Here is a 26,481-nt window from a genome sequence, read left to right on the forward strand (position 1 = left end):
CCTCTGTAAAACTGGATATTATCCCTTCTGAGTCGACAGAAATGTTATCCTTGCCTCTAGCCATAACATCCTACCTAATCTGCCAAGAAATTGAAGTGCTTCTCCCTTCAATCTATTTTTTCTTAAGAGGTCAGTAGAGACGCTGTAGTGCTTCCTACTTTCTAATGTTTTATTCTGTTCCCTTCTGTCTCTTATTCTAAGTAACCCTTTTAGTTACATATAAATAATAACTTTTGTAGTGATCCAATGCTGATTTCCATGTTTTATATGGTAGTGCTACTGTATATGCATTTTCTTCAGACTCTCCCCCTTATATCTGGGTGAAGTTTCCTATTCTTTATCTGGTAGCTTCCTGCTTATGCTTATTTTTACTGTTCTCTGGCTTTAATCTCCAAATTTACAGCAAGGGGAGAACTTTAGTTCTTCAGTGACTTTAAACATGCAATATCTTAGCTACCATATGCAGGTTTTGGATCCTGTGCAGAAAGCTGTGCAGTTAGTTAGCTGAATCTGCATAGCTCTAATGCTGTTAATTTTGCTTGTGGCAAGCACTTAATATATTTCTGGGACATAAGTGTAAAAATGAAACAATATATTCTACTCCTGCTGTCAGTATCTGGGCAAAAAGAGTACATACCATTGGTCTTCATGGCTTTGATAGCTGACAGTTGTAGGTACTGCACACCTAAGAATAGGACAAGTTGCATTCTAAAGCAACTTTTACTTAGTGTTTTTAAAGAATGCTTGCGTAAACCCTTGTTCAAACTACAGGTAGGGTAAGATGTCTGACACCTTTTTTATTATGATTCTGGTGACTGTTTTCACCATGCAAAATGTCAGATATTGACAATTATTAGGAGTAGAAATGCTACACTTTAACATTGTATTCTTCTACCCTTGCTGCTTAGTATCTAAGGTCTACTTTGTCCTCAGAGAGCAAAGAGACTTAACAGCAGTGAAATATAAGTTGCCTTGTATTTTGACATTTTGCCCATTTAGATCCAGTTGAGGTAGTGGGGCATTTTAGTATTTTTCTCTTGAACAAGCATTCAGTTTCCTTCCTGAATTCTCTTTTGCTGTAGACAAAATCAGAATTCTAGGATAATGTCCAGTTTTCAGTAACAGTTTGGGAAACAAAAGATCTGTAGTTTGTGATGCAGGAATTGGCAGTGGATGTAAATTTTAACTTTTAAAGCTTCTCTGAAAAGTTGACGGCCAGTTCAATCCTGAATCCTTTTGGCTACTTAAAGTCAGTGATTACTGTTCTCACTTTTTGAGTAGATGTGTAGTGCCTTGGAATGTTTTCTCGGAGGCTCTACTCTGCCCTCTATCTTGGCAAGTGCTACTTGCATAGATTCAAAAATGTACTGAAGAAGCAAGTGAGAAGAAATGAAAAGTGGAGTTACGAGTAAGGGGTTTTCTTTTTACCCTTCAGTATCCTCTGGAATAAAATGAATTTAAATTTTCTTTCTAATGTATGATGTTGAGTTGAGGAAAGGAACCCTCTTTCTTTATAAAGGATACAATGGCAAGATTAATGATTTTTTTTTTTTCTTCTAGGCTTCTTAGCCTCTTAACAGGTAGGCCTCTTAGCAGGAAAGATTTGTTTTCTCCTTATGCTTATAGTAGTGATTTCTCCCTTTTATATACTCCAGTGAATAAATATTTTACTTTTAGCTCTTGGATTCTTTTTGTGAGGTTTTCCTTTTTTTTTCCAAATTGTTTTGACTTTGATGATTTCAAAAGGGGTTGAGGGGAAAGTCCTCGGGAATTTCATATTTTAAAAAGTCCATTAAATAGATAATCAAAATCAGTAGCTCAGAATTGGATAAGAAATCAGTTCTGAAGAATTTGTGTGTGTGTGTAAGTACTCTTCAAAAAAGAAACGAAACAATTTAAAAAAAATCCTAACAGTGATTAAAGTTCAAATTTTTCAACTCAGTCCAAAATTAATGAGCCATATTTTAAATTCTGTTTTATAAAATGTGTTGCATGATTTTTTTAGTGTGTATGTTAGGTTAAGAACATTACAAAACCAAAGCAAACTCACAGAAACCCAAACTGTGAAAAACTATCTGTTACTAAACAAGTATTCTTTCAGGAATTGTTTTTAAAATCTGTCTTTATTTATTTTTAAACAGCCCAAAGTAGCTGTGCTTAGAATTGTTTTACAAAGGAGAATCTTTGCTTTAGTTCAGGCCTGTTAACTTCTGCACATTTTACAGATTTCTTAGGATATAGTTAAGCGTTATTCATTTCTTCCATGCCAAGTGAAGAATCATATACAACTGCCAGTTGATAAAAGGCCAAAAACGTAGAGTACTTCATCCAGCAGCACTTACTGGGAGTATTCTTTTAAGAGTATTGTGTTTTCTTGTTCATGTCATATAGTCTATACTGTAAATATAATGATGGTTGCCTAACTTCCGTGTTCTGTTATTAGAGGCCTTCTTGAAATTGAAATTATTGCTTTACTACATACTGTATTTTATGTGATTATTAAAGAAAATTTCTTCTGGGTCATGTTATGATTTGCACATCTCTATGGTAGTTATTAATGTCTTTATTGAGATGATATATCTATTTTGAGAGTTACGCTTGTCATAATTCTATCAACAGATTAAACTATTCAGCAAAAAAACAGAAAGTCACTTGACTGTGTATATTCTTGGAGAAGGTCTGTGCATCTCTTAGGGAAGCACTTACACATTGGCCAGTTTTCTAATAGTTTGCTTTTGTGCTAAAATTTGTAGCTTGCTTCCTTTTAGGAAATTTCTAACTACCTTCACAGTGTGAAGATAGTTTAGGATAAAAGTTTTTCTAAATTAAACCAGAAAGATTTTTCCTGATTTTTTTTTTCCTTTTTTTTTCCTCTTTTTTTTCTCCACATACAGAGTTTTTGTGCAGCCTTACATCAGGAACTTAAAGAATACTACAGACTTCTGTCTGTTTTACATTCTCAGGTAAGTTAACTGTTTTTTATTTAACTTCCTTATTTTGCTTTACATTATCTGAATATCTCCTAAAAGATATGCTTATCCCTGTTAGAAAGGAAAGAATGTACATCAGTTTCTATTGACAGTGGACACAATTCTCTGTGACTTGTGCACTTCTTACTCTTGAATGTATGTACCAATGAACATTTTTTCCCTTAGAAATTTACTTTTATTTGATGTGTTACATAAGCAAGGAATAGAATGTGTATTTCTAAGCCTCTCTCCCTTTTTTTTTTTCATCCTTTCTGTCAATTTTATTTTGCATGGTTTTTTTCTCATTCAAATCCCAAACAGCATCACACATCTTTGAAAGGAGAAAACAAAATCTTTCTATATTTCAAGCAATGCGTGGTTCAGCAGCTAGTAACAGCTGTTCCAACTTTTTGTCCTGTGTGGGGCAGTTTGTGTGTGTGTTCTTTGTCCCTTCCATTGTATTGAGAGGGTAAGGTCTTTCAGTGTTCTATTATTTTTCTGTGATGTATAGACCAACTTAGTGCTAATAATCTTGCAGTTTGTCCACTGGATGCTATCTTTAAAATAAAAATTAGATTTATTTTTTTCTTCTGCTTACTTTTTTTTTTTTTTATATGGGACTTTCAAGGAGTTCATTATCTGCAATTGAGCAAAATTTATTCTGAGAATTAACCTAAAGTTAAATTAAAATGCATTTAAAATTCTGACTTAACAGAAATCTGTAGTTTACGTCATAGGTTTCTGTAAATGTTTTCAAAGCATCTATTTCTTTTGACTCACCTTGCTGTTCTTTGACATTCCTGACTTCTGGAATGCCTGTCATAGATACTTTTTGCTTGTTTTTCCTGACTACTATCCAGTTAACTCTTTTTATAATTATTTCCTACTCTGTCCAAAATATGTTTGCTCTCTTAGTTTGCTGGAGCTTTGATTTCTTCTAAAACTTCTTGACCATGAAAATATTTATGACTTCTTTGAAATGCAGCTACCTCTACCTTTCCTGCTCCACTAAACCTTTCAAAACAAGAGATGAGTCTGGTGAGAGGGGAAGCATGTAAGGCGAAAATGGAAGGAAAGTTCTGGCATCACTTATTTTCAGACTGCATTTGCCTTTGTGGTGGGTTGACCCTGGTGGCCAGCAGGCAAACACCCACCCAGCCTCTCGCTCACCCCTGTCTCTTGGGGAATGGGGAGAAAATAGAAGGAAGGCAAAAAGACAAGTCAATCAAGTTCGTGAGAGTTTAATAAGGAAAGCAAAAGCTGTGCGTGCAAGAAAAGCAAAGTAAGGAATTCATTCACAACTTCCCATCAGCAGGCAAACGTCCAGTCACTTCCTGGCAAGCAGGACGTCAGCACACTTAACACTTGCTTGGGAAGACAAACTCCATCACCACAAATGTTCCTCCTCCTTTTCCTGAGCTTTTCCTCCTGAGAAATGCTTTTTGTCCTCCCTGTGTTTGGAAATGGTTTCCAGGTTAGTTGCTCTGTCAGCATCCCATGGAGTGAGGTGAGTCTCACTGGTGTGTAGTTCTACGGATCCTTCCTCTTGAAGAGAGGAGTGACATTTGCTTTCTCCTGGTTGTCAGGAACCTCCTTTGATTACTATGATGTTGCAAGGATAATCAAGAGTGGCTGTCGTGGTTTTGACCAGATTGACCAATCAGAATGACAGATGGCCCCTCCCTCCCCCCTCTAAGGAAAAGAGAGGAGAGGAAGAGATTAAAGAGATTTATGAGTTTAGAAAAAAATAAACTAATGAAAATATTAATAAATAATTAAATAATAAATAATTTAAAAAGGGGGAAAAAAAAGAGGGGAAAAGTATACAGTATATACAGAACTGTATCAAGCTCGCAGGGTGATGATCACGTCACCAGCAGGCACAGGGAAAAGTCCCAGGCTGGACTCGGTGATGGACAGGAGCTGGATTCTGGATCTGGAGTCAGGATTGCTCGGATCGGGATCAAAGGCAGACGAACAGACAGGGTCCTCCTCAGATGTCGGCCATTGAAGGAAAAGAGATGACCCTTTGATCCCTCAGCTTTTATACTGAGCATGATGCAGATGGGATGGAATACCCTGTTGGTCAGTTTTGGGTCACCTGTCCTCTCTGCTTCTCCCTACAGGTGTGACCCCGCTATGCTTTTCCGCTTCCGACCCTCCAATGGGGCAAATGACAAATTTACGTGACCTTGGTTGTTATAGCAATAAGTATAAGCAAGGGCCTCTCTGCATACCGTTCCTTGGTATTATCAGGTCTTACCACTGTGAGAGTGAGCAGTTTCTGAACAATATGCTGTTAATTTCAGAGTTTAGTTAGTTAGAAGAGGCCCAGCTAAAAAGGAAAAATTACTGAACAGAAAATTAGTTCTGTTTTACCTCAAACCAGGACAGTGGCCTTGCGGTGACATTGGCCAGCTCCCTCAGCACTTGTGGGTGCATCCCATCAGATCTCATAGACTAAGGTATATCCAATTTTTTGGATGTTCCCTAACCTGATCCTTCTCCATTCGGAGTATGTCTCCCTTGTTCCAGACTTTCCCTCGGATCTGAGCTGACATCTGGTATTCCCAAAGGCAAATCTTACCAAAAAACAAGGCTTAGAAGGCACTGAGCACCTCACTCTTTTCCACTTTTCCTTGTCACCACTTTCCCAACACCATTCAGTAGCTGGATCCACATTTTTCCCAGTCTTCCTTTTACTGCTTTTCTTGTTGCTCTTCATGTTCGTTGCCAGATTCATCTCCAGTGTTAGAGTTCATGAGTGTATTGAGCACATTGATTAAATGCATTGTGGTAGGAAACAGTCAATACAGTGTCTGTAATGGAAAGTTTTGCTTCACAAGTAGACTGGAGTTTCTGTTAATGTCCTTCAGCACCTGACTGAAGGGAATCCCAGAGGATTTTCAAGAAGTCCCTGGCAAGATTCCTCCTCAAAGTCTGTGAAAGAAAGGAAGGAGACCCAACAGTGGAGGAGAAGACTCTCTTGTGACTTGAAGGCTGGGAAGCACAGTTTCATGTTGCAGGATGGAGAAGGGTCAGCAGTGTGCACCAAAGATAGGTGCTGGCACTGGTTTTAGTTGATGTTGTTGACAAGGTGAGGCAGAGTGAAATGTCTCAGGCAAGAGGCAGTATCAAGAGGTTGAAAAAGGGACTATACAAATTCATTGAAGGCAGGTCTGTAAACTGCTGTTAGAAGGACTGAGCATCCTCTGACATCCTGAATGCTTCAAGGACCCTAAGGATCAAGGACCTCTGCAGAGAGGGGTCAGCTTTACTTGCTCTTCTTGTACAGCACTTCCTTTTGTCATTATTGGAGATAGAGTAGTAGCTCATCTAGTCAGGCTTCTGACAGAGGATGGCATTTTTTATGTTCATAATTAATGGAGCAGAAATCTTCAAGAAAGAAGTCAGTGTTCTCAAGACTTGTGCCAGATTATCCCAGAGGTGAACTTGGTGACTTCTCAGTTTTAAAATAAAAAGCGATGGAAAAAAATCAACTTTTTTGAAATACACATTTTTTACAAAACTGTACATTTCAGTTCCTTGAAAACATGTAGAAAATTGTCTTGGAATTGAGTGCATGCTACATTCTTGTATTCAGGAGATCATACAGGCTGCCAGCTTAGGAGTTGTTATCTGCAGTTCCAATTAGCAGTTCAGGCATAGTAGTACGTAACAAGAATCTCATCAAAGGGTTCTGTGTTGTCTTTCTCTCTATAACTTTATATTATGTCTTCAGACCTTCCCCCAACTGTGTTTCTTCCTCTGAAAGAGTGTTCTATGTGGTATTCCATAAGCTTTTCAGATCTTTTCCTTCCAGACTGTTTTCAAATTGTCAGCCTCTTTAAAATTTTTGTGATGAAGGTAGAGGTTTATAATTTCTTCCCTAAAGACAAAGGACAGTTCTTCCTCATGTATCTTTCTTGTCGTTGCCAACTTCCTTCTTTTTCCAAGATGAGTGTAAAAAAACAAAACACCACCACCCCCCAAAAAAAACCCCACCATAGATACGAAGGAGAATCCAAAAGCTTATGAATTTAACTGGCTTTAAGGTTGAGCTTTATATGGATAGCATTAGTCTTAAGTTTAACTGATACATTGTATTGGGCAAAAAAAATGTGCTAGACCTGAAAGCATGGAGTGGATTGGTTGTGGCATACAGGAAAAAACAGAGCATCTTTTCTAAGAGTTTATCTGTTTGGACTGCTCTAGGAACTTGCTTCTGTAGTCTTAGGTTATGTTCTTGTCCTGCTTATCCCATCTGTACTTCTATGAGATGTGCATCTCAGATGCAAATATTTGGCTCTCATTTTCTGTGGTATTGGAAGATTCATGGTAGTTGCATTATGACAGATTTTTCAATGGTAGCAGTTCCTTAATCTCGCTATATACCTAATTTAAGTTCTGATGGCTTCTGCAGGAAGGCATTGAACAGAATTTATCCCATGTTGAACTAAAATAAGCTGCCTGTGCAGTATTAGAAATTTTACCTTCTACACCCTTCCTTTCCTTTAGATGTTTTTCTTTACACTTTTCTGAGCATCTCTTTGGCCAGTATTTGCTGTCTTTCAGGATCTCTGCTCCTTTTTCCTTTTCTCTTTTCTCCTTTTGTGACTATCTATCTGTCTATCTGTCATCTTGCTTTCTTTAACTTTCTTGTCCTTTGCGTTCTGTCTGCCCTGTTACATTTCTGCTTGTCTCTGTCCTTTCACCAGCACTTGATTTTTTGTTTCCAGTTGTGTGGCTCCTGGGTTTTGGCTCAATGATTTAATGCAAGAACATATAACAGCAGTTCTGCTTCAGTTTTGCCATTTTTATTTTATGCGTTTTTCTGTTTCTAATTTGATCAGTTGCAATTGGAAGATGATCAAGGCGTGAATTTGGGACTGGAGAGCAGTTTAACACTTCGCCGTCTTCTAGTCTGGACGTATGATCCTAAAATAAGGTTAAAGACCCTTGCAGCACTTGTTGATCACTGTCAAGGTCTGTTTAACATTCATTTAACATTTCTGGAGAAGTTATATAACTTTGAGTGGTTGTGCATGCCAAAAACGGATGTCAGTAATATTACTGTTACATTTTAGAAATTTTTGAGCGGCTAATCCACAGGATTCTCTCCCTTTTAGTTTAAGCAAAAATGTGACAAATTATAGGGCTTTTTTGATACACTTACACTTTTTGGATAGTTTTTTTTAAAACCTGAATGTACTTGAGAAATCCTTCAAGTTTTAAGCCACACTTTTCACTGTTTTCAATTATTCAATTTCAGTCATCTTTCAGATAGCGTTACACTGGAAAACCCCCACTGATACAGTATGAAATGGTTGGCTCAGTGTCTTCACTGTGTATGAGTCTTACTCTGTACCTCTCTATATGGTGTCATATAGGAGTGATTTGCAACTTGTCTGCAGATCCATGTGAAACGCTAAAACTTCACAAATCTGCAAATAGTGTGTGGCTCTGTTGGCAATCCCCAAGGAAGAGCTGACGAGTGGTGTTGGAGTTAGCCACAACTTTGGCCAGTAACCAGCCAATAGGCTGTGCTCCTTCTTGAGGGATACTTCAGCTTGGCTGTCTTCAAAAAGTAATGGAGATTGTGGCCCTTTGGAAAGAGTATCTTGAACAACAAAAGCTTACAACATCTGTTTTATGTTGATTATTGGAATTGGTAACAATTTTGGAATAAAAGTGGGCTTTATATTTAACACATTCATGAATATTGTTAATGATGCAGTCTGTGCTGCAAGGAACTTTTATTCTGTGTGGCACAACAACAAAACAAGTACTGGATCTATTTAATTTTTTTTTGTCAGTCTCTTACTTTTCAATTGCAAGAAGACAAGAGATAATGCCTAAAGCAACTACGTGGGGAACTGTAACCAAGAAGCAGGAAGGGTGTGTTTGTGTGCACGTATGCACACAGAACATTGAGAGTGTGTCAAGTAGAGGAGAGAAGGGAAGCATACTGAGGCTCCTTTAATGTTCTTCTGGTGGGGGCAGTGGGAAACAAAAGAAGCATAAAGTCAGTCTTCGTGTGTGAACTGATGTCTTGAAATTTGCATTCCTTCAAGCTGCCATAAAGTAGACAGAATACAGTGTCAAGAGAACTGTGCTTAATACTTCAGTGAGATTAATGATTCATGCCTTAAAACCTAGGAATTCCCTGTCAACATTAAAAAAATGTGCTTTTGTTACATTTTAGAACTGCTGTTCAGCAAGCTCTGAGTGACGTATGACTAGTTAAAATCAATGGCTGCTGAATTTAAGTGTGGTGTGTATATTTTTCCTTCATACATTTCTCTTCCTCTCCCCTATGATGTTACAGGGAGAAAAGGGGGTGAACTAGCCTCAGCAGTTCATGCCTACACTAAAACAGGAGATCCATATATGAGATCTCTGGTTCAGCACATTCTTGGCCTAGTATCCCATCCTGTACTGAATTTCCTTTATCGCTGGATTTATGATGGAGAGCTGGAAGATACATACCATGAGGTAATGCATGTGATGCAATAAATATGTTATCTCTGTTTACTTTGTGGGATTATAATCTGTGGGAAGTTTAGGGTAGAATTTGAAAAGTAGACTGTGATGGAAACGTGTAACACGAGTAAGTAATGTATACAATAACAACATGAAGTGTGGCTCTCTTCATGGATTCAGTCAGTGTGATGTCTGGAGGTTGCAATGATGCAGTACATTCTCTTCAATGAACCATATCCTGGGTTTTAGTCGAGGCAGAATGGTGGACTAACAATAGATGCTTGATTCTGAAGAGAGACAAAGTCATCTCTATCTTTTCTTGCTTGGTGTAACAATAGTAATGTGTGCAAATTTCTTGGCAACTGTTCAGAATGCAAGCCTTGTATTTGGAATAAAGTTCAGAATATTCTACTCTACAGACTACCTGCTATTATCGTCAGCTTCATAAATAACCTCAGTTTGTAAAAGTGGGTAGAAGAGGTTTATGGTTCCAGAGTTCCTCTAGAAACTCTTCAGAGTTACTTGTTCTGACTTTATAACAGCAAGTTCTGGTAGCTCTCCCCTTTCTTCTTATAAATGTTTTTTATGCCTTTTTAAGTTCTCCCAACCTTTTTCCTGACTCCAGTCAGTACAGTCTTGTTAAAGTGAAATCTTTTTTTGATTCCCAGAAGCCAACGAATCATTTTTTAAAATGAATTGAGCACTTCTGAGGCATGTCTGAGTAACTTCACTTGAGTGTGAAATGCTGTCTGATTTCTGAAACCGTTCACCTGTGTCAAAATTAAAATGAGTACAAATACCACCTACCCATGATCTTTAAGGTCAGCATTAGGAGACTTGTGTGAAATGTCTATGAACCTTTATGGCTTGAAGTGTAAAATAGACTCGACTTTTTTTTTTTTTTCCAGCTATACCTCAGACATGTGAAGTGTTGTCTTTTTGGTTTTTAAATCATTCATTAGCTTTCAGCTCTTCGTTTAAAAATTTACATGTGCATTGTAAGAGTGTTCTTAATACTGAAAATCACTGTTGGATGTGGTATACTGAAAGCTACAATTTTCTTACACAGTTTTTGAGCAAAGACAGTTGACTATTCTTGGTGAAAATGGCATTGGAGGCAGTGAAAAAAGTTCTTGTCCAAAAAATGTGTATCTTGGACAGAATCCATCCACAAGTCATTTTAACAGAACTAATGATGTAGTTTTAGTTTCTTACAAATGAAGGTAGTCTCTTATGTGGAGTTGAGAGACCTTAGCATTTGATCACCAGTTCAATTAGAGGATTTCTTGGATTTGGTGGTTTTTTGGTTGTTTGGGTTTCTTTTTTTTTTTCTTCTTTTTTTTTTTTTCCCTGCAGTTCTGTATCTGTTAAAATAGGAGTAAATCCAAAGCGGCTTGAATAAAAATAGAACCAGTAAAATAAAAGCATATTATATATATTATATATGTATTATATATTAAATATATTTTTATATATGTATATAATATTCTGAATTGTATAATTAATTGCTGCAAAATACTGTACATTTCTGTATTTCATAGTGGATGCTTTACAGATAGTACACTTTACCCTGAGGTAGTCAAGGTTTCCTAACGTACAGAGCAGATAAAATTACGTGAGCTGTTCTTTAACTTTTTTCTTCAGAGTTCATATTGGTCAACATACAATTTACATATCAATTGCCAGGACAACTCTGCATGTTATCTATGCATTTTTTTCCCTTTTTAGTTAAAAGAACAACTCGGAAATATTTTTACAGTTTTCTGAATACAGAAATGAAACACAGTGGGAGAAAGTTTACATTCATCTTTTGTTTCTAATATTTATTTCAATCTACAGTTTTTTGTAGCTTCAGATCCTACAGTTAAAACTGATCGGTTGTGGCATGACAAATACACTTTGAGGAAATCAATGATCCCTTCTTTTATTACAATGGAGCAATCAAAAAAGGTATGAATTCAAAAGTTAATGTCCTGGTAATTTGTTGGCCCTGTACTGCTCTTTAGATTTCCGCTAATAAAATAGAGACCAAATTTAACAATAAATCATCTTAAGAATAGCTACATTAATAAAATTGTTTGCTGAGGAAGACTATAAGACTATTTCTTCTTTCCATTCTCTTAACTGATAAACTTTGTTTAGGGAAATGACAAGGGAGAAGAAGAAGTTTGTGCTTAAAACCTTTTTATGTTAGCATTGAGCTTCTGGATTGCTGTAGTTGGGATAATGAAAGTAAGAGCACAGAAAGATGACAAAATATGCTGTTATCCTGGTGTGTGTGTGTGGCTTTGCTTTTTCTTTTTTTTTTTCTTATATGCAAATCACTGTTAAAAAACTAAAAAAAAAAAACAAAAACAAAAAACAAAATTCCTTTTTTGTGTTCAGGTCCTCCTAATAGGAAAATCCATAAACTTCTTGCATCAAGTTTGTCACGATCAAACTCCATCCACAAAGATGATTGCTGTGGCAAAGTCTACAGAGTCTTCAAAAGATGGTAGAGTATCCGTGTTGGTCAACTTCTTCCCTTTGAAATGAGCTCTGTACAACATGTGGTTTAGACTGTGAACTGACACTTTGGATAGTGGGGTGTAAAGGAATACAAAAGTCCCATCTGCCTAATTTTAGTATAGGTGTTTTAATGGATACTTGCATTTTACAAAAGATGTATGAAGAAGCAGGTGTAATTTTCTTTTCTTAATTTGATAGGTTGCTACTGGATTTCTGAATCAAAGCAGGCACGATCAACCTGCTTTCAGCTGACTTTTGCTGGGAGGGAAAGGATGGGAGAAGGGAATATTCTTGAGTGCTGCAGTAAGAATTTAATCCTTGCAACTTCTCATCAAATATACTTCATCATGCGATTCCATAATAATACTGAATTAATTCTGTGATTAAAAATGAATAAATAAGCCATTAGTTGTAAATAAAAGAATGATCAGTAAAAACAAGCAGGGCAGAAGGCTTTCTGTAAATATACTCTACCACTATAATATGTCAGAAAAAAATTGAGTGTGTGGAAGGTTAGCACAATTCTTCTAGAATATTACTTAAAACTGGGATTGCCAACTGTTGAACTTTAAACCACAGCTTCACTGTCAGAATTCCTTCAGATTATTTCTTTCTATTTAGAAGAGATTTCAGTTTTAATGAATAAGAGCTTATATACCATTTGGGTTTATTCTTTGGTTGCATACTCTTTGCAATGAAGTTAGCATTGTTATGATGAAAGACAGCAAATAATAAACATCTAAAAGAAGGAGTCTTTATGTGTAAATATTTACCAAAGAAGATAAGGTAATGCTTAAGATGCTGTTACATCAGTGAGAAAGGACAGCTTGCTTTATTCTGGTGAAGGTGATCTTTTACTTCTTCAGCTTCTTCTAATAACTCATTTAATAGTTTATAATAGTGCCCTGCTAGTATATTCATCTTTTGCTAAGTGAAAAATTGTCTAAACATTTGTTTTTCTGTTGAGTTCTTTACTTAGTTTTCTAAGAACATCCTTCTTTGCAATTTTTCACATCTTGTGCAATATCTTTTCTGTTATTCTTGTTCTCAAATATGACTTTATTATATGCAACTTCAGAGCTTGGTTTGAGGTATTGTCTTTTGGGGTTTTTTTCTTTGGGTTTTTTTTTTTTTTTTCCTCCAAATTACCCTTGGATTAGTTTTTATGTTAACTCTTCACAGCGTGGACTTTTAGCATGGTACCTCCATGTAAGGTGTTCTAGTAATAAAATCCCATTCACATCTGCAAGAGTATTTCATCTAATAATGTGATTTTTGTACTGTGTGCACCGCTTGCCTAGTCAAAGATGTGCTTAAAGTGCAGAGAGGATCAAGGTTAAGTGAATAAGGGCTGTAAATGCATTTGAGCCATCATCTTGCCAGCTACTCCTGAAAAAGGCAAAAACATCCTTTGGCTACATTGCTTTCACCACTTTACACAGTGTTTATGGCCATGCTTTTCCAATATTATTTTTTTAATTTGCACTTGTGTTTCTCTCTCCTTGGTTGAACAGAAGAACTGCACAAATATAGGTTCCCCATTATGTAGGGGATGAGCGCTTCAAAGCAAGTATGTTATCTTAAGTGCTGAGTTTCAGCTAGAAGTGTAGTTTTAGAAATGGATGTTGTCCACTATATCTGCAGTGTGCTGAAGGCGTGCTGAGCTTAAGGTCTGTAGCCTGAATACCTCATAGTATTGCATTGCCTTAATTCTGCATGATACTGCATTTGTATTCAGGGCATTTTACTCATCCAATCCAGAAAGAACATTCTGCATCAATGATTTTGGAAATGCATCCTGTCCCTCTTGTTTTTGCCATCTAAGAATATCTTCAGAGTTCCTTCAGATAATTGTTTATAGTAAGATGCTGGAAAGCTAGAATGCTGGCCTGAATTCTAGATACTTTTTTCTTATTATAAATCTGAAAGTTTCATTGGTTTGGCAGTATTTTTTCTTTCTTTAATTTGCTTTGGAACCTTAACTCTCATGTTTCTCTAATTTCCTTTTGATGCTGAAATAATTAAAATGTAAAAAACGTATTAAAACAGGAAGTCAGAGATGCAGAACAGTGAAGTTGGTCATCTTGTCTGACAAGGGACTGTAGAAGACATTTGGGGAAGAAGGATATCTCTTTGACATCTCTGCATATGCTTGCACTTCATGTCTTATGGAGAGCTTCACGGGTTGCTGAAAGAGAGTTTGGAAACCTCAGAACATGTCACTGAACCAGACATTGTGAAGTTTCCCTCATTAAAGAGGGACATCTTTATTAGAACCACTGTTTCTTTCTTCAATTTAAAAGCATTTTATTAGTTGAGGCTGAATCTCATCAGAACAACATGAAACTCGTTTTTAATCTTTCCTGGCTGCAGTACAGGTTGAAACTAATCCTGAAGCAGGTGTTCTTACACTAATTTGGCACCTGGATCTTCATTTTTTACTTTTAGAGCAGTAGTTATGTAATTAAAAATTGTTGAGAGTATATCCTTTAATGCTGAGGAAGGTCTGAATTTTATGATAGTTGGCAGTCCAGTATTTGGAGTTTTGCTCCATGTTGTTTGAAGAATCCACACTTCTTGCTATCTTGTAACAGCCTTATTGCAATCCCTTTCTTAATAAGCTTGTTATTGTAGAAAAGAGTGCAATCCACTTCCTACTAAAGGGCAGTGCCCTACTTCCTGCTCCCAAATTGCCATGCATTAAAGGTGGAGAAGAAAACATAAGGTTGCTGGCTATCCCGCAAATAATGCAAGCATATTCCCTCCTCTCTCATTCTGACTTCTATGTGGGAACTCTTTTCTGTTGAATGTTCTGACTGATGTTTTGATTTCTCTTTTTTTTTTTCCCTTACCCTTAGAAGTGACTTCTGGTTTAGATCCCCCCCAACAAAGCTTTTCCCTAACTCTGAGCTTTTAGATCTCCTTCAAGTTATTTTTCTCTGAACTGCAGTATTTCAGCAAGTGAAAAACCCATCACTTTCTGTGTAAAAGTGATGAAATAATGTGGGCTCTTATTGGAGAGTACAGGCTGGGCACAGATTAAAAGTAATAATTTTGAAGTATGGGCTGATGTAGACTTGCTTTCACTTTGGCTACGCCAAATGTATAATATAGTGGACCAGAATAAATAGCAATTTCTCTGCCTGTGTATTTCAATTCCAAAGCATGTTTGCCTCAGTTTTGGAAAAATACTTACTTAATTTTAACTTTTTTCTCTTTTTTTTTTTTTTTAGCTGCTGATTTGTTCACAGATCTGGAAAATGTATTTCAAGAGAAAATTGATGCAGCTTATTTTGAGACCAGCAAATACCTGCTGGATGTTCTCAATAAGAAGTATAATTTACTAGAACACATGCAGGCCATGAGGCGCTACTTACTACTTGGTCAAGGAGACTTTATCAGGCATTTAATGGACTTGCTCAAGTAAGAGAGTAGGAAGGGTAATTATGTTGAATTTGTGATGCTTGCAAATGTGTGTGAACAGCACAGAAACTGTTTTGCTTTTGGAAGAGGACCCTTTAAGTATTTATTACTCAAAGGTTTAATTGAACAACTTTTAAATTCTATTTTGGGTTTAATTTCTTTGACCCTGAGGCTTAAGCTTTGGTCTTCCTTTTTGGTAGGAAGTACATACAGTACCATTTCATGATGTCTTGAAAAGTTGCGTTAATATAGATATCTTTACACTTGACCCTGTGACACTCTCGAGGATGTTAGCACTTCTCTTACGCCTGTCAGCAAGTTCAAGCAGAAAAGTTCTGCTGCTCTTGATGCCAGTAGTTAGCATTGCTGTGAATGTTAGGCTTCTGTATTTTGGAGGTGTTCGGTCCAAAACATTTTGTCAAAACCCCTCAATGCATTTTTTAAAAAACTAATTGATGCTCCACCAGCCTCTGTTTTAAGCACTCAGGTGCACTGACAAGGATCAGTTTCAGTGCTTGAAGTGTATTTGCAAGCTCACTGCTTTTACACTGTGATGCTGCTGATGAAACTTAGTCTACGAAAAAGCTTTACAAAGCTTTCCTTTGGCCTAGAAGGCAGGCTTTGTAATAGAGCTTCCATTAAGTTGTTTGTAAATCAAAATCATCATTGTCTAGGGACAATTTGTATATGACCATGCTTTTTAAAGTGAAAATTAGCGTGAAGCAGACCAAGGTTGGATTGTGGAGTCAGTATCACGTTTAAGCAGAAGCTGTGAGGTGCTTTCCAGTACTGATCACTGGGGAGAGGGGCAGTGCAAAGTGCTTGTTACTTGCATGATGCAACTCCTTGGAAAGTTTAAGTTACAAAGAGGCTATGGGTTTGTGTGCTTTTGCCAGCACTTCTAAGCCCGTGAGATGGCTATCAGTAAGTCTCTCAAAACCAAAATGAAATTATTGTTTTGATGTGTTAATGATGTAATATGCCTCATTCTAGATATGAATGCAACTCAAATTACATAATGGTTATGCTAGCAATCCTGGTAATTTCAAATTACTAGCATTAAATGAGGATAAAGTTACTCCTCATGCTGATGTTCAAGTGTATTGCTGCCCATGAATAGACAGTTTGAAATATTTTGCTCATTGATTTTCTTCGTGGTTAAGACTGAAAGAGCAAGACGAGAGGTTTTGAAAGTCTGTGAGAAGAGTATTTCACTGCGTGCTGCAGTTACTACCGAATTGCTGCTACAGAATATCTCAGTAATATGCCATGACTGTTTGTTTCACAACCACCAGGCCAGAGCTTGCACGACCGGCTACAACCTTATATCAGCATAATCTAACTGGAATCCTTGAAACAGCAGTGAGGGCAACGAATGCCCAGTTTGATAATCCTGAGATTCTCAAACGATTGGATGTTCGACTTCTGGAGGTCTGTTGCATTATGGTGACTCTGACCTGAAACATACCTTTTTGTGTGTGTGTGTATATGCAGACCTCTATATGAAATAAAATTTTCATATGTGTAGGTAGTAAATACATTCCCCCCACCTTTCCATTGAAGTCTACTTTGAATTATGTAAATCTTATTTAATAAGTCTTCCCTTTTTTTCCCATTTCCAACCTATTGGTTATGTGTATTTCAAGCCCTGGGTTTACAGCCATTTAATTGACAATACGAAATTGAGTATTTGGGGTCTAACAGTAATTGATGCTGGTGGCCCTGATTTGAGGTTCTGCAAACAGCTGCTACTGCTGTTGCTCTTACAAGAATCCAGGGGGTGGTCTCTTTGTCACCAGTAGTTAAAAAGAGTGAAGCAATGAAAGTGTGTTTCATGAAGGGAGACCTCTGGTAAGAAACTTGAGTTAATGAGGAAACTCCCACCTCCGGGTCTGGAGCTAACTGATGTACTGTAGCATCTGAAATAAGTCTATACCTTAGGCTGAGTCCTGCGTAAGTTGTTTTTCCTTCCTTTTATTTCCTTTACTAGCTCCAGTGGAAAAATATTGACAGTAGAAACATCAACATTTGGGTCAGGTGATTCCCACCCTTGTGTCAAACTTCTCTTCATTTTTGCTTAATCCTGCTACTCTTGACAAGGAGCCCCTGTATCCTGTGTGGATATGGATGCTTGTTTTTTCATAGGCTGTGGAGAATGGAAGAGTAAGCAAGAGTTGGTCTTTAGCACTAGTGTGTTCTGCTTATACACTGAAAGTAGCATATCTTTTTGATACAGGTATCTCCTGGGGACACTGGATGGGATGTCTTCAGCTTAGACTATCATGTTGATGGGCCAATAGCAACGGTAATGTCATATACTGTCAGGTGTGAACGTGTCTCAGATAATGAATTGAATTGCTAAATATTTTTTTATTGAAATAACCCTTTTTTATTCTGGAGTGTAAGATCAGAGAGACTTCATTTTTTGGCATCTAGGATGCACCCACTGTTGGTGCAGCTGAGTTGAGCCAAAATCTCAATTCTTATAAATTAACCATGAGTGCTGAAAAGCTACATTTAAAACACTTATTACTGAAAGTCGGTAATTCATTTGTTCTAGCAGAGGTTTTAGCAAGTACTTAATAAATGGAGTGCTCCTCTTCCGTTATTACTAGTCTATAGCTGCTAATTTGGAATAATTTGCAAGGAGCTGAAGAATATATTTGAAGAGAACCTGTTTGTACTGTCTAAATGAAATTTGATAGGTAGTGTTCATTAGAACTGCTGAGAAAATAGCTGCACTATTGATCAGAATGCGTTTAGCCTCTATAAAGAACTTGTAAAGAACTTTTTTTAAACCCAAAATGTGAGTCTGACCAGCAGAAGGTATTTTCATGAACATATGTAGTTTGAAAAGAATTAAATGTTTAGGCTATGTCATATTCACCCCTTCTTATGCTTTCTGCAGTGCCCTTTGCTTGCTTGAATGTTAGGTAACTCAGTTCAGCCCCTAGGGGTGTGGGAGGTGGATCTTTCCAAAAGCTCTGGGTTTTCCAGGGATTTTGTTTTGACAATATTTACCTATAAATTGCATGGGTCAGGTAAGATGGACTGTGAAGAGGTTCTTAGTCCTTCAGGACACATGGTATGTCTATTAAATTTGTGCTGATGTTTTGGTTGTTTTGTAGGTATTTACACGTGAGTGCATGAGCCACTATCTAAGAGTATTTAATTTCCTTTGGAGAGCGAAGCGAATGGAGTATATTCTTACTGATATATGGAAAGGGCACATGTGCAATGCAAAGCTTCTGAAAAGTATGCCAGGTGAGAGAGGCCCAAATGAATGACATACTTATAAACTGGATTTAGATGACTGCATCATATTTTAAACTGTATAAAGAGGGGGCAAAAAGAACCTGTTGGGACAAATAAATTTTATATTTTGTTGCTTCTCTTGATTGACTGTTTAATGGTAGATGAAGATAAAATAACATAATTGGAAATGGAAGTTTTCTGTTTGTTTTACTTAATCCTTGGTTGTGAGTTTTTGTAGCAGTGAGCGAACAAAGCATCTCGTGTCTCTGGAAGAGACTGTTACTCTTCCATCTCCTTTTATTCATCTTTCTTGATGTACTTCGTGTCTCCCTCTTTCTTGTGCTGGAAGTAGTAAATCTCACGCATGCACACTTCTGAATTTGCTAGTTTTACCTTCTCTCAATCCTGTTCCTTAGTTTAGCTAAGAACAGAAGAGGCTAAGATAAGAGAAACAAATGTTTGAGTAGGAATAGGACAGCTCTTAATTGTAGTGGCCCTGGTGTATGTTTAATGGACTGGGACTTCTTGATCCTACTTCTCAGCTGAGAATATAGTCGTGTTTGTGAGCATCTGTACTGGCTCCATCTTGACTTTTTTTACCTAGCTATATTTCTCTTAGTAAAAAATAGCTATTAAGGGTTTTGCTTGTTTATGGCATAGTAATATTTACAAAGATGTATTTATATTTTTATAATTAGGAACTGTTTGGGGGTGAGAGTGGACACTTTGGCTCAGAAGGTCACTGGGAAACAAGCTTTTGTAAGGTCTACTCCAGTGTACAAGGCTGATCTCTGGAACTGTATAGGATAACTAGGTTTCCTTTCTGTTTCTGTGAGATAGGATTTAGTTTACTGTCATTTCCCTCTCCCCAAATAAGTGCTTGTTTGACTCAAAACCAGTGGTCTACTGCATTTCTGCTTTCTGTTCCCTTTCAGACTAAGGTGCAGTTAACAGATTTTATTCTCATCACCTGAGGGTCTTCAGCCTGGAGCTGTCTCCCATTGCTAGGGTTTTGTTTGTTCTTCTGTTATCAGGAGGAATTTTGGTTTTCTTCCTTTGTACCCCTGCCCTTCACCCCCCTACTCCCCCCAGTCACGTTTTGGGGGGCCTTTCTTATGCTTTTCCATGGAGCAGTCATCTGTAAGTAAAAGCTCAGTTCTTGTTGCTTTTAGATTTAGCTGTGTTTTAGTTAATGCATACATTTAAAATGCTGGCCAAGCTCTTATAGCTGTTGCTGGCAGAAGGAGGCGAGTGTTGTATTTCTCAGTTTGTGCCTCTGACAAAGGAGAGTATGTTTACAAAGACCCGTACTGCATTCTGCCTGGAGGGACAGGAGTCTTTCTTGCTCACTGGCATGTTTAAGTTGGAAACTGTGAGTAGAATTTTTTCCAAAGTACATGGAGAGTCCACCCCAGCACCGATTTATGAAGAAGTAGTAGAACTTGCTTTTATTTTCTCTCTCTCCCTCCAAAATAGTACCTTGCCCTTCCAGTCACAGAGCAGCAAATGGAAGGCAGTAAGTGATAGGAGGAAACAGCTTTTGTTTTTCAACCACAAAAATGCAGCTTTGACTTTCAAGGATAGCTTTATTCACAGTTCCCAAAAAGTCTTAACAGCCAGGGATTTTAATGCCTTAAAGGCGTAGTTCTAGACAGTAGTGTCAAGCTCGTTCTTTTCCTATCAGTAATTTGAAGAAGAAACACAGATGTATCCAACTCACCAATGTTGAGGAATTTCTGTTGTTTAGCCAATCTTAGAGGATTTTTTCCATTGATCCTACTTAAAGTAGATGTAACATAATGTGTTAGGGATAGTCTTCCTGGAAAGGCATAAGACATAAAGAACACAGTAGCTTGTGATATCTTTCAGATCATTGGATAGTTCTGTAACATCCCAAGATACGAAAACGTAGAATTTCTTACGTAGTAGTCTCACAGCTTGTCTGCAGTGCCAAATTACTTTGGCAGCTTTTTAGAAATTACTTCCTCTGTCTGGGTATCTGCCTGATTTCACAAGGCTGAGTATCTTCATTCCAGAGAATTTTTGCAGTTGATGGTAATCTTGATAATACTCTTCTGCAACAGAGATTCCTTCTCTTACAAGTGAGCAGCTGAGGCCATTAATGACTTACCTGTAAGTCTCTCTGATGGATCAGGGAATTGAGCCTGGGCCACATAAGCTGCAAATTCCCTACCTCTGTCACAACCACCCTCTCTTTTGGTCTCAGTGTAGTTAAGTAATGTAGTTAAGTAATACAAAATATGCTGTCTGTGGTTTGAAGGTAAGAGATGAGAGGCTCCGGAAGCAGCTGTAAATCTGTGGCCTCAGATTTTCAACCAAAAGGACTCATGGCACATTTACTGTATTTTGGTCTCTTGGGACCGAGAGTGTCTTTTTTACCTCAGCAAGTTTCCAGCACTGCCTGAGCACACAGTCTTTGGCTCACAATTTCTAGGAGTTATTGTGCAATGTTCTTTGCTCATCTGCTGCCAGCTGCTACCATCCAAGATTAGTGTCTGTTTTAAGAAGTATTCAATTTTGTAGAAAAAGTTTACCAGGCTGGTTTGATGGCTTTGCCTGTCCTTGTGGTCTTTAACATGCCATCTCTTTGGATTTTTTTTTTTACAGAGCTTTCTGGGGTGCTGCATCAGTGTCACGTTCTGGCATCAGAAATGGTCCATTTCATTCATCAAATGCAGTATTACATTACATTTGAGGTATACTCTATCCACCCAATTAGCTGCTTAAAAATGAAGTACTTTTAATATTCTGTATGTGTTGTGTGTGTCTTAAATTTCAAAGAGCTTGTCATCTAGCAAATCAAAACAGCCCAATCCTGAATCATTGCTCCAGGTGCTTGAATGTTCGTGGGATGAACTCTGGAACAAGGTCCAACAAGCACAGGATTTGGATCACATCATTGCAGCTCATGAAGTTTTTCTAGACACAATCATAGCTCGGTGCTTGCTGGATAGTGATTCCAGGGTAAGTCTTCTCCTTTGCATTAAATTGTAGCTTTGTGGTCTTGGCTTGTGTGTCAGGAGCCATCTTCTCTTATGTTGTAGGAGCAAGGGGAAAAGTAATTTTTATTCCTCTGATATAAGGACTTATTATGGTAGGGGCTAGACATACTCTCCACACACAGTGACAGATGCTGGTTAGAAAACTTGTTACAGTGTGGGCCAGTTGCTTTTGGTCCTAAGAAGCTGTGTCATCACGCAACAACTTGATGCATGCAAAGACTTAGGGCTTTGCAAAACAGTCTCTCCAGCTGTGTGTAAAAAGATTTAATTTACTCATGTTCTGAAGAGTACTAGTAACTTAAAACTCTTTTGCTATACAACTCTTTCATTGTCTTGTTGCTTAATTGTTTCACAGGTACTTCTCAACCAGCTTCGAGCTGTTTTTGATCAGATCATTGAGCTCCAGAATGCCCAGGATGCAATGTACAGAGCTGCTTTGGAGGAGCTGCAGCTGAGGTTGCAATTTGAAGAGAGGAAAAAACAGCGTGAGCTTGAGGTATGGTAATGATGTTGCTAGAACATGAAAATTAATTGAGGCAGATATACTTGTCTTTTGATGTATGGAGGATTTTAAATATCATGTAAAGGTACAGCAAAAATGAAAAACGGGGTTGGGACAAATGTGAAAGTCATCAGCAGTAGCTAGTTTCAAACAAATTCAAACATAACTTTTCATTTCTGTCTTGCCCAAAACCTCTAGGTGAATACATTCTGCAGTGGGCTTTGGAGGATGAGAAATTTAGAGCTGTTTTAGGTGAAGGAAATGGAAAAGGCTTTTAATATTCTGAACCTTTTTGCAAAAAATGCCACAGCTCCATAACTATCTTCCTACTGTCAGTCTGTGGGACATGCAGTGCGGGTGTGAGACTCACCTGCTTTGCTAACCTCAGATTTCTTTCATGTGCTGTACAACCACCAAGGCGACTGATAGTTTCAAAATTAGAGGCTCCGTGTTTGGCTTTCGATGGCAATGGTTGGTTTGTATTAAACATGGTGGTTTAGCCAGGCATATGGTAGCTCAATCAGCAGCTTTCATCACTTGACCTCTTAACTCATTTGGTCTCTGTGTAGGGCAAGTGGGGTGTAACGGCAGCAGAAGATGAAGAAGAGAACAAGAGGATGAAAGAATTTCAAGACTCAATACCCAAAATGTGCTCACAGCTGCGAATACTCACTCACTTCTACCAGGTGCCCCTTAGATTATATTTTTTAAATATGGATGCTGAACTTTGATATGTAGAAATCAATTTAAAATATGGAGTAGGTGTAACTTCTGTATTCATGTGTGCAGTCTTAATTTTTTACTTCTCTACTTAGAATCCCATATTCACTGTTCCTCAGTAGACAGCAGGTTTTATGATCATGTATGTTCCCCTGACAAAAAGAAATAGTCTTTTTATGTAAGTCTCCCCTTTCCTCCTGTAGCGGAAGTAATAGCTATCTTCTGGTGTAATCTGAAAAAAAAAAAAAAAGATAGAATTCCTTCTGCATTCCATTTCTTCTTACCATCTTTGCAAGTCATTGCTATTAAATAGTGCAGAAAGGGTCCTTGTTAAAGGCCTAAGACTTGATTTTAAGCCCACTGAGATAGGCAGTGGGTAAGCTGTTTGGGGGAACATGCACAGGGTATCTTTCTTTGATTCTGGCTTTGTCTTAATTTGTTATATCTGATTCTAGAGCTCCTATTTCCCAGGAAAATCAGCTGTTAGATTTCAGGGAAGGCATTCCAGAAGGCGATGAAACAGGGGGACACAGCACTGTGTGCCACAGCAGCCTTTCAGGGTTAGACTCCAGGTCAACTGAAAACCAAAAAAAGCAACCCCAACTCAACTCTTGACTTTGACACATGAGATACTCTTGATGTCATGTAATGTGCCTTTTAACTTCTCTTATTTATGACCTTTGGCATGCCTAAGGATTTAAAAAAAATCCTAACTTTACCACAACTCCATTGTTGATACCAAGTTTGACTTAAAGCTGTAGGGCCTGCTTTCTTCTATTTTGCTGTTGACATTTCTTGTATCTTTCTTTCTTATTTTAATATTCATAAATACACATTTAGACAAATATTAAACACGTAACCATGCATTGTTTCCCTAGGTAAATGAATGAGGTTAAAGTGATTTTGCTGGGTTATTATGCATATGTTCATTTTATCTTGCAAGGGTACAATTGTTCTTTATAAAAGTTATAGTTGTGACTTAGCACCTGTACAGCATGTGCAGAGCACTTCCCAGTCCTTCTCTCTGGTGGTTTGCATCAGATCCGTTTCTGTATTGTCTATAGCTTTGCCAAGCCATAGCTACCCTGGGTGAAGTGCTGTATTGTCAAAAGAGGTCAGTTCACGTGGAAGTTTGAATTAAAATAAAACAGGGTACCCAGGTTATAAAATATTCATGGCTTTTGTTGAAGGCTATAGAGATCCTTAGCTCTGATGTGAGGACTTCAAATCTGGGAGGAATTTGCTCCTGGGTCCAAATATTGCAGTTCTCCCTCCCAGAGAAAAATAGAGCCAAATTCTTTAAGAAGTGTAGACTGTGAGGAGGTTGTAGTTTGTGTGGATTGCTACAGGTTGGCAATGTAGCTTTTGCCTGCTTGGCCTATATTCCTGCTGAGCACTACTATGGATTTTCCATGCAGGACTTCCCTGGCCAGCCTTAGTCATCTATGGAAGTATTAGGGTCCTCTAGTTTATGGGCATGTCCATGCTAGTATTTAATGGAGATCAGGAATGAGCTCTTCAAGTGAGTCATCCTATCCCTCCCAAAGTTCTCTCCTTTCCTGCATTCTGTGGAGCTCCTGCAGTCCTTTGGTTAAAGATAAATGGGAGGATGGGGTCCAAAAGCATGTCTCCCGCATGCTGAGTGCAAGTCCCACATAAAAACCAGTCCAAACACATAGAGTCTAGCTATTGGGTTTGTAGCACCGACTGCCCTAATCAGCAAATGTTCTGCTGTTCTGGGTGCTACTTGCTGCTATATAACCCCCATCAAATATGTATTTTTGAAGCAAGCAGTGGTCTAATGCTGGCCTGGCCTGCATCGTACATGCAACAGGAAAACAAGGTGAGGTCTTCTGTTGGCATGGGTTGGGTCCTGAATGGTCTCCCAGGTACGGTGGGGCTGCCCTGGGAGGGCCAGGCCAGTGGTGGCAGCTTCTCTGGGAGCCTTGGGACGGATAGAGGATGCCAGCAGGGCAAGGAGGGGTCTGTTTAAAAGACCAAGCTGTTCACACTGGAGACTCTGAAGTGCATAGCAGACACTTGAAGATAAAATGAAGCTCTGGGTTTTTACAGAGTAACTAGCATAACTCATTTGCTAACAATTGGGTATATATGCTTGTGCTTGCCCTTTCCTGTGTTCCCTCTGCCTCCTTGCCAGACCTGGGCACCACCCAGCATCCCTGTGCAAAACACGCCATTGATGTCATCTTACTATCTTTTGTTTTTTTTTTTTTTTTCCTTCAGGGAATCGTCCAGCAGTTCTTGGTCCTGCTGACTACCAGTTCTGACGAAAGCCTTCGGTTTCTTAGCTTTAGATTGGACTTCAATGAACATTATAAAGCAAGAGAGCCAAGGCTTCGTGTATCCTTGGGCACTAGAAGCAGACGAAGCTCACACATGTGAAACAACCGCACCTCGGTATCCGAAGGACGTTGAACCTCTTGTTGGACAAGGCAATCAGTGTTGACATAATACAACCAAATCGTGCGTGATCGCTGTCTACCATTTCTGCAGGCAACATGTTTTCAGTCCTGTGATTGTGTGACACTGTCTAGCAGAAAGCAAAAAAAAAGTAGGTTTTTTTACACTGACATTTCTAGATTTACCAGGCTAAATGGGCTGATTGAACCTCTCCCAATCAACTTCTTAAATCATCCTTTTAAAAAATTGCCAATTTTATTTGAAGCTTTCTGAGCTCTCTCCACTGTAACTTATATCTGTGTCAAGGAAATTGCATCTTTTGTTTATAGAAAGCACCATTTCCTTTTTTAACGAGAAAATAAGAAGGTTATTTTTTCTATATGTACTTGTTCTATTTGAAGAGAGCCTTTGTTAAAGTCAACAGATAGGACCCAAACCTGATGTCCTTGTTACGAAGCTGTACAGCATTTCATTATGCTGATTTTCAGTGTTGTGATGTGTTTGACTGTGTGAGAAACTTTGTATCAGGAGACATAAACTTATATTTAATTTTTTTGTTCTTTTCAAAGTTAACAAACTGAAATAAAGTTAGCAGGGAAATTGTATGGTTACTGTACAGGAGAAAACTATAGAAGCAGAGCAGGAGTGTATCTATTGCACATAAGATCTGAAAAATGAAGTTAAAGCCTCAGTACTGTGAAAGGAAAGTGTTGGTAAAGATTGAATTGAATTATATAATTGATGTTCAAAATCAGAAGTGTAGAAACAAACTGAGTTGGCTAATGTTGACTTCATTCTCTTCCCTTCCCTATTTTTTCATTGTAGATATTTATATATTACTGTTCAGATGTTGGGGAGAGGGAGGTTCTTCTTTTGCAAAGTTGTCATTATATCAGGTCATTTATTATGTTCCACAAGTGCAAGCTTAGAAAAATAAAAACACAATTATCTTTCAAACAAGTGGTCTGCTTTTTGTAATTGAAAGATGATGATTTTTCCCCAGGGTAAGAAAGGAGAATCTTCCAGTTAGGACTATATTGGTTTGCAGATCCCTACCCATTGCAGGATTTTGGTACTAATCTTACCTCTACTTAGAGTTGTGTGCAATTCATTAATTAACAACTGCCCTCAGATCAACCAGGTCTGTGGCCTTTTTTGCCTTTTGCCCTTACTCCAC

The 26,481-nt window shown here is 38.0% G+C and overlaps 1 protein-coding gene across 2 annotated transcripts in view; it reads left to right on the forward strand.

Moving 5' to 3' along the window:
* TUBGCP3 (tubulin gamma complex component 3) overlaps window positions 1–26,258 on the forward strand; it is a 58,022-nt gene extending 31,764 nt beyond the window's left edge. The window contains exons 9-22 of one of the 2 annotated variants that reach the window (XM_074145558.1): window positions 2,895–2,963; window positions 7,823–7,955; window positions 9,298–9,464; window positions 11,292–11,402; window positions 11,838–11,946; window positions 15,194–15,383; window positions 16,679–16,814; window positions 17,620–17,688; window positions 18,512–18,647; window positions 21,267–21,355; window positions 21,492–21,623; window positions 22,017–22,157; window positions 22,733–22,849; window positions 25,128–26,258. In XM_074145558.1, coding sequence (XP_074001659.1) covers window positions 2,895–2,963; window positions 7,823–7,955; window positions 9,298–9,464; window positions 11,292–11,402; window positions 11,838–11,946; window positions 15,194–15,383; window positions 16,679–16,814; window positions 17,620–17,688; window positions 18,512–18,647; window positions 21,267–21,355; window positions 21,492–21,623; window positions 22,017–22,157; window positions 22,733–22,849; window positions 25,128–25,286 — 1,758 coding nt within the window. In that variant the 3' untranslated portion in view covers window positions 25,287–26,258. The remainder of the gene's footprint in view (window positions 1–2,894; window positions 2,964–7,822; window positions 7,956–9,297; window positions 9,465–11,291; window positions 11,403–11,837; window positions 11,947–15,193; window positions 15,384–16,678; window positions 16,815–17,619; window positions 17,689–18,511; window positions 18,648–21,266; window positions 21,356–21,491; window positions 21,624–22,016; window positions 22,158–22,732; window positions 22,850–25,127) is intronic. The other variant, XM_074145567.1, reaches the window with a different exon arrangement.
* Window positions 26,259–26,481: the final 223 nt, after the last annotated feature.

This window comes from Numenius arquata, chromosome 1, assembly GCF_964106895.1.
Source record: "Numenius arquata chromosome 1, bNumArq3.hap1.1, whole genome shotgun sequence".
NCBI classification, from domain to species: Eukaryota; Metazoa; Chordata; class Aves; order Charadriiformes; family Scolopacidae; genus Numenius; species Numenius arquata.